The 7286-nt window shown below is 45.0% G+C and overlaps 1 protein-coding gene across 1 annotated transcript; it reads right to left on the bottom strand.

Moving 5' to 3' along the window:
* Window positions 1-5796: 5796 nt before the first annotated feature.
* On the bottom strand, window positions 5797-7083 carry LOC135150479 (uncharacterized). The gene has a single exon (XM_064086797.1). It carries the CDS (start codon window positions 7081-7083, stop codon window positions 5797-5799), a length of 1287 nt encoding a protein of 428 aa, XP_063942867.1.
* Window positions 7084-7286: the final 203 nt, after the last annotated feature.

The raw sequence follows: 7286 nt of genomic DNA, 5'->3' as shown, positions 1-7286 counted from the left end.
TGATGCCCATAAAATGTGATTTTTGGGCGTTGTTTACTTGTAAGCCCTCACAAGGCTTCATTTGGTACCATTCCCTTGGCGTGCTTAGCAACGCCGAGGAGACATTGTTTAAACTTAGGTACAATGTAGTGCTATAGGTTGTGGGCCTTAGTCTATAACTTGTCAGGCCTATATTTCATTCTTTTTCCTATATTTTTCATGTGTTTCGTAGAATTCTCGAGATCCTTCAGAAAAGGCTTGCCTCTTCAAATTTATGGGCTTCCCGCATGTATCTAGGCCTTTTGACTGGCCCAAAGCCCATTTTACCGGCTGTAGGCCGTGAACCCTAGGGTTCACCGGCAAATGAACCGGTTAGAACTTTCTATAAATCTAGTGACTGAGAGTTTCACTTCTCATTTCACTTCAAGTTTCCGAAGTTTCTAAGTTCAAATATTTTCAAACACTCTATAGCTTTCTCAAGTTTTCCCTTGTTTCTCGGCGAGATTTAAGGCGTTTTTCCGGCAACCTTCGAGGATTTTCCAGATTCCGGCCCATATTCAAGCGTTTTTTCCAGTTTCCGAGCAATCTTCATCGTTTCTTCATCAGTTTCTGGGTTTCATACCTTCATCCGAAGAAGATCAATGGCTGACTCCGCATCATCCCAGCAATCTCAGCAATCCCAGCAATCCCAACTTTCTCAGCCACCGGCTGGTAGCTCTCACGCTCGCCGAGGTAAAAAATCCCTCGTCCATGCTAGCGTTATTTCTTTACGTGATTTGCTTAGCGAGTTTGGTCAGGCCTTTCCCAATATTCACCATCTTGATGCATATAACAATCCTTCTAAGTATAAGCAAAATGATGTAGATATAATGGCTAAGTTGTTTGGGATAGAACACCCGTATAGGGCCGTGGCTCCAGGCCCAAATGATAGGGCTTGTTACCCTAAGCCTGGGGCCATTAGAGTTTACAAAGAGATGTTTTATGCGGGCTTTAGGCTTCCTCCTCCAATGTTTGTTTATAGGCTGTTGGCCGAGGCCCGGGTGTGTCCAACCCAACTTCAGCCCAATGGCTGGAGGTTTATCTATTGCTTTTTAGTCCAATGTAAAAAACACAATTTAGAGCCCAGTGTAACTGTCTTTAGATATTTGTTTAAGTTTGTAAATGCGCCAAATGATGAGGGCTGGGTCAAGATCCAATATAGGACTTTGGGCCGCAGCATTTTCATTTCAGACTCGGCCCCTGACTCCTTCCCTCGTTGGAAGGGTCAATGGTTTTATTTATATATGGAGGGGGACGACTAGGCCGATTACTTTTATTCTCACTTTAGCCGGGCCGAGGATGGGGCCATGAGATCCCTTAAATTAGGGGTCGAAGAAAGAGCGGCCGTAAAGATTTTAACTGAGGACTGCCTCCATCACAGTTCGTTGCTTATTTCTGAGGCCTCGCTCCAAAGTCACGGGCTCAGTGATTTGGGCCCTGAGGGTAAGCCCCCTGTAGTCTCTAAATTTAACATATCTCTTAACATATTTTGCGAATTATTATACCTATGTCATTTTTCACACTTGTCTTGCAGCTCAAGCCGCTCTTGGAAGCATTTTCAAGAAGCGCGAAACCGCCGCTTCTCAGGCGGTGGTTACCGAAGTGCCTCGCAAGAAGAGGCCACGAAAGAGGGGAAAGTCCCCCGTTATCGAGAAGATTCTGGCCATTCTAACTCCTCGCGAGGTGGCCGTTGAGGAGGATTCGGGCCCCTACGTCGTGGAGTGGGGCCTTCTCAAAAAGGATACCGTGGTGGGAGATTCTCGGGCCGCCGCGGAATGGTCCCGGAACGTGATTACACCTCGGGATCGAGCCCACGTGGTGGAATTGTCTAAAGACCTCCAGATCGAGCTTTTGGGGGCCCAAGCCGTGGCGACGGTAAGCCCAAAACTTACGTATTGCATTGTTTCTAAGTTCTCTTCTTACTTAGACAATTTTTCTTCTTCTAACTACAATATTTTGTGTAGGTCAATACCTACCTCCAGGCTGCGGTTCACAACCTGAAGGCGGTCAGGGCCGAGAAGTCGATCGCGGAACGTGACCGCGATCGTTACTTCGAAGCCTCAACTGCTAACTTCGAGCAGTTTCGGAGGGTGGAGGCTGAGCTAGTGGCCGAACAAGAAAAGGTCCGCACCTTGGAGGCGGAATTGGCACGGGTCCGCAGAGAGGCGGTGGAGGACTTTAAAAAGTCCAAAGAATTCGACGATATCCTCGCCGCGGAGTTCGACTCATCCTTTCCCGAGACCTTCAAGTCCTGTTGGGAAAGGATCATAGACGAACTTGGTTCTCAGATCGAGGGAGTTACCTTGGAGCGATTCCCCGTTCCGAAACTTCCCGGGGAGGAGACTCCCTCCCCGATGGCGGTCAAGGACCTCGGGGAGTCGCATCCCTTGGAGTCTCAAGATTTGGAGATTCCAACTGAGAATCTTATGATCCATGATTCCCATCAGGATGATAGGGATCTTGGGAAAGGAGGAGAGGCCCTAGTCGACGAGGCCCGGGAGAAGGCGGCCCAAGGTGAAGAAACCCAGGCGGTGGAGGCCCAACTTCACGGGTCGGCTCAGAGCAGGAAGACGTCTTTGACGACGGGCTTCCCTAGATTAGGTCTATTTTTAGCCCTGCGAGACGTATTTTTGTAATTATAACTTATTCGAATATTTATACCCTTCGGGGTTTTAACTTATTTATCTAAGTGTTCTTTTGCTTCACATTTATATCTTCTGCATATCGTGCATTTAATATTCTTTACTCAGAATATTCTTAGATTATCTCTCGTAAGATTTTAGTTGAATTTGCTAATTCAAATCTCAAAGTAATCCTCGGGACTTTTACTTTTAACCCATGAATCAGGATCAATTCAGAATAATTCTTACTTAGAATTTTCAAACTCTGAATTTCCTTTTTAATGACCACGTCGAGTCGACAACTTAGGATTTTCATAATCGTTTTCATTATGATGACCCTGGGTTGACTTTAACCGTGTTTAACTTAGCCTTTTACGGGGTATCCTTTTTCAGCTTCAAGCTTTTATCCATGTTCAAGATGTTTTATTCGAAAGGAAATATAAGTAAGCCAATACATTTGATAGAATCAAGGCCAAAAATCCTCGGAACTTTCATTAGCATCATAGTATAAGAGATAAACTACTTTCGAAACCGACTACATGGCAGTGGTCAACATGACCTTATTCTTGTGATAACTACTAATTTCTACCGTATGATAAGTATCAAATATAATATGCTTTCAAGTTGGTCGCGTGCCAACTCCTTGGGACTTCGATTCCTTCGAAGGTCTGAAGCTTGTATGAGCCATGGCCGGTAACAGCCTTAACTTGATAGGGGCCTTCCCAGTTTGGAGCCATCTTGCCCTTGGGGCCCACTCCAGAAGCTTCAATCTTTCTAAGTACTAGATCCCCTTCTCGAAAGTATCGTTCTTTAACTCGTAGGTTGTAATAGTAGGAAGCTCGCTTCTGGTTTTCCACAATCTTAGCATGAGCTTCGTCACGGATTTCATCAATCATGTCGAGTGCAAGTCTCATGCCTTCCTCGTTGGCTTCCGGCTCATATTGCTGGACCCTTGAGGAAGTATGTGTGATTTCTAGGGGTACAACTGCCTCGGCCCCATAAGCTAACTGGAATGGGGTTGTTCCGGTAGAGACTTTAGAAGTTGTTCGATACGCCCAAAGTATTGGAAGCAGTTCCTCGGCCCATGACCCCTGGGTCTTCTCAACTCTCTTTTTCAGTCCATCAAGTATTATCCTATTAGCTACCTCAGCTTGTCCGTTAGCTTGAGGATGAGCAACCGAGGTAAAGCGTAGCTCAATCGAATAATCTTCACAATAACTCTTAAACTCAGCATTGTTGAACTGTGTCCCATTGTCTGTCACCATGATTCGTGGTATTCCATACCTGCAGATAATATTTTCCCATACAAACTGAGCAACCTGTTTGGTGGTTATCTTGGCCAGAGGTTTGGCCTCAATCCACTTAGTAAAGTAATCAATTGCTACCAACAAAAATTTTCTTTGCGCACTAGCGAGTGGAAATGGTCCAAGGATGTCCATTCCCCACATTGCAAACGAGATGGAGGTATTAATGGATGTCAACATCTCAGGGGGTTGCCGTACTATTGGTGCGAACCTTTGGCAGCGATCACATCTTTTCACATAATCTTGGGCATGCTTAAGCATATCTGGCCAATAAAATCCAAGACGGGTGATTTTATGGGCCAGTGCCCTTCCTCCAAGGTGTTGGCCACACACGCCTTCATGAACTTCTCTAAGGGCTTCCCTAGCCTCATCCGGCCTTAAACATCTCAAGTAAGGAATAACAAACGATTTCCTATATAGGATCCCTTCAATGAGCACATACTTGAGGGCCCTTACTTGCAACTTTCGTGCTTCATCAGCATTCGGCGGTAAGTGTCCTTTTTTCAGATATAACTTAATCCCATCTATCCAGGTTGCCCCTGTATCAATGGGAGCTACTAATTTTGCTTCGATGCTCGGGGTTCTCAAAACCTGATAATAAACGCTTCCTGAACACACCTCGTCATCAGAGGATGCGAATTGCGACAAGGCATCAGCCTTAGTGTTTTCCTCCCTCGGCACATATTCTACTAGGCATTCTTCAAATAGTGCCATCTGGGTCCTCACAATCCTTAGATACTTTGACATAGCTTCCTCACGAGCTTCGAACTCACCATTCACTTGGAAGACGACGAGCTTTGAGTCGCCACAGACTTTCAAGTTTTTTACCCTCAAGGTTCTAGCCAAACCAAGTCCAGCTATCAGTGTTTCATACTCAACTTCATTATTAGTGGTTGGGAAATCTAGCTTAATAGCATATTCCACCGTAAAGCCATTGGGGCTTTGGAGCACCAATCCTGCACCACTACCTTTTGTTTTTGAAGCCCCGTCAAAAAATAGCAGCCAGTATTCTTTAGGTTTCTCTTCCTTGGTGGGCTCTTCTACCTTGTCTTCCTGCCCCCCGACTTCCTCGTTGTTAATGGTGCATTCGACGAGGAAGTCAACTAAAGCCTATGCCTTAATCATCGTTCGAGGCTTGTATCGGATATCAAACTCCCCGAGCTCAATTGCCCACCTGATTAATCTCCCACTAGCCTTCGGGCTATGTATAACATTACGGAGAGGCTGGTCTGTCAAGACTTCTATTTTATGAGATTGAAAATAGGGTCTTAACTTCCTTGAGGCCGTAATCATGGCCAAAGAAAATTTTTCGATCACCGAGTGATTGAGCTCTGCTCCATGCAAAACCTTGCTCACGTAGTACACCGGTTTTTGAATTTTCAACTCCTCTCGAACTAATACAGCACTCAGTGCTTGCTCTGAAACAGCTAGGTATACATACAAGGTCTCACCATCAATGGGCTTTGATAGGAGAGGTGGCTCTACCATGTACTTCTTCAGTTCCTCAAAAGCTACTTGGCTCTCTTCTGTCCACTCGAAATTCTTAACCTTTTTCAAGGCTTTGAAGAAGGGTAAGCATTTGTCTCCTGACTTGGATACAAATCTTCCCAGGGCCGCAATCCTTCCTGTTAACTTCTGTACATCCCTTATACTCTTGGGAGGTTCCATATCGAGGATAGCTTTTATTTTGTCAGGGTTGGCCTCAATACCACGTTTGGAGACCATTAAACCAAGAAACTTTCTGGATCCAACCCCAAAGGCACATTTGGCTGGGTTTAACATCATCTTATGCGTCCTCAGGACTTCAAAAGCTTCTTTCAAATGTTCAAGGTGATCTGCTTTATTCAAGCTTTTCACCAGCATATCATCAACGATACTTCCATAGTTTTACCTATTAGATGTTTGAACATCTTGTTTGCTAGGCGTTGGTATGTAGCTCCTGCATTCTTAAGTCCAAATGCCATAACCAAATAACAGAAGACACCAAAGTCGGTAATGAATGATACCTTGGGGACGTCGTCTTTGTTCATCCGGATCTGATTATATCCGCTGAACCCGTCCATAAAGCTTAGCATCTCATGGCCAGCAGTGGCATCTATTAATGTGTCTATCCTTGGAAGAGGGAAACAATCCTTGGGACAAGCATCATTCAGATCAGTGAAGTCTACGCACATCCTCCACTTTCCATTGGCCTTCTTGACCATGACAAGGTTAGCTAGCCATTCCGGAAATTGAATTTCCTCAATAAACCCGGCTTCCAGCAACTTATCAACCTCCTGTTTAATGGCTTCCTGCCTTTCGGGAGCGAAATTCAACTTCTTTTGCTTAATCGGTTTCCTATCAGGATTCACATTCAACCTATGAGTCATGAATAAGGGATCAATACCTGGCATGTCAGCCGTTGTCCAAGCAAAAACATCACGATTGTTCCTCAAGAACCTCACTAGTTCTTGCTTCAAGTCTTCCTGAAGTAAGGCTCCAACATAAGTAACCTTTTCGGGTTCCTCAGTATACAATGGGATTGGAATCAAGTCTTCGGCGGGCTTGCCTCTTCTTTCTTCCTCTCCTCGGACATCGAGATCCTCTATGGGTAGTACTTGCCCCCCAGCACCTCCAGATCTTAGTGCCCCAATATAACAGCTTCGGGCCATTTCCTGATCTCCTAATTCTTCTCCAATTCCGTTCCTAGTCGGGAATTTAATCTTCATGTGGTAAGTGGACGGGATTGCCTTAAAAGCGTGTATCCCAGTTCTTCCAAGGATGGCATTATAGGTCGACGAAGCTTTAACAACCAAGAAATTTATCATACATGTGGTTTGTCTAGGTTCGGTACCCATAGTTACAGGGAGTTTGATCATGCCTTCAATCTTGGTTTCCACATTGTTGAAGCCATATATAGGCATATCCGAGGGTGTTAGTTGAGTATCGGAGTATCCCATCTTTTCATAGGCATCATAGAACAAGATATCCACCGAGGCTCCATTATCAATGAGCACTCTCTTTACGGACGAGTTTCCAATCACTGGTGTAATTACTAAGGGGTCATCATGGGGGAACTTTACTTTCTCGAGGTCGACGTTATCGAATGCCATTGCATAGTCAATTTTTGCCCGCTTCGGGGGTTCTCCAACTATACTCATTACTTCCCTCGTGTAAGCTTTCCTCCTCGTGTAAGCTTTCCTCGAATGGCAGCCGTAGGCCCTCCGGAGATCACGTTAATCACAGGTCCTTGAGGCTGAGTTCTCTTATCATCATTGTCTCTTCCACGACTGTCATTGTCTCGATAATTCTTGTCTCCATCCTTGGTAAATTTAGACAACTTACCTCTTCGGATCAAGAATTC

This window comes from Daucus carota, chromosome 2 (genome assembly GCF_001625215.2).
Source record: "Daucus carota subsp. sativus chromosome 2, DH1 v3.0, whole genome shotgun sequence".
NCBI lineage: Eukaryota > Viridiplantae > Streptophyta > Magnoliopsida > Apiales > Apiaceae > Daucus > Daucus carota.
The sequence above is the reverse complement of the archived record's forward strand: the minus strand, read 5'-3'. Positions and strand labels throughout refer to the sequence as shown.

Coding starts and splice junctions, on each gene's coding strand:
- LOC135150479 (XM_064086797.1), bottom strand. CDS start 7,083: ATGAGTATAGTTGGAGAACCCCCGAAGCGGGCAAAAATTGACTATGCA.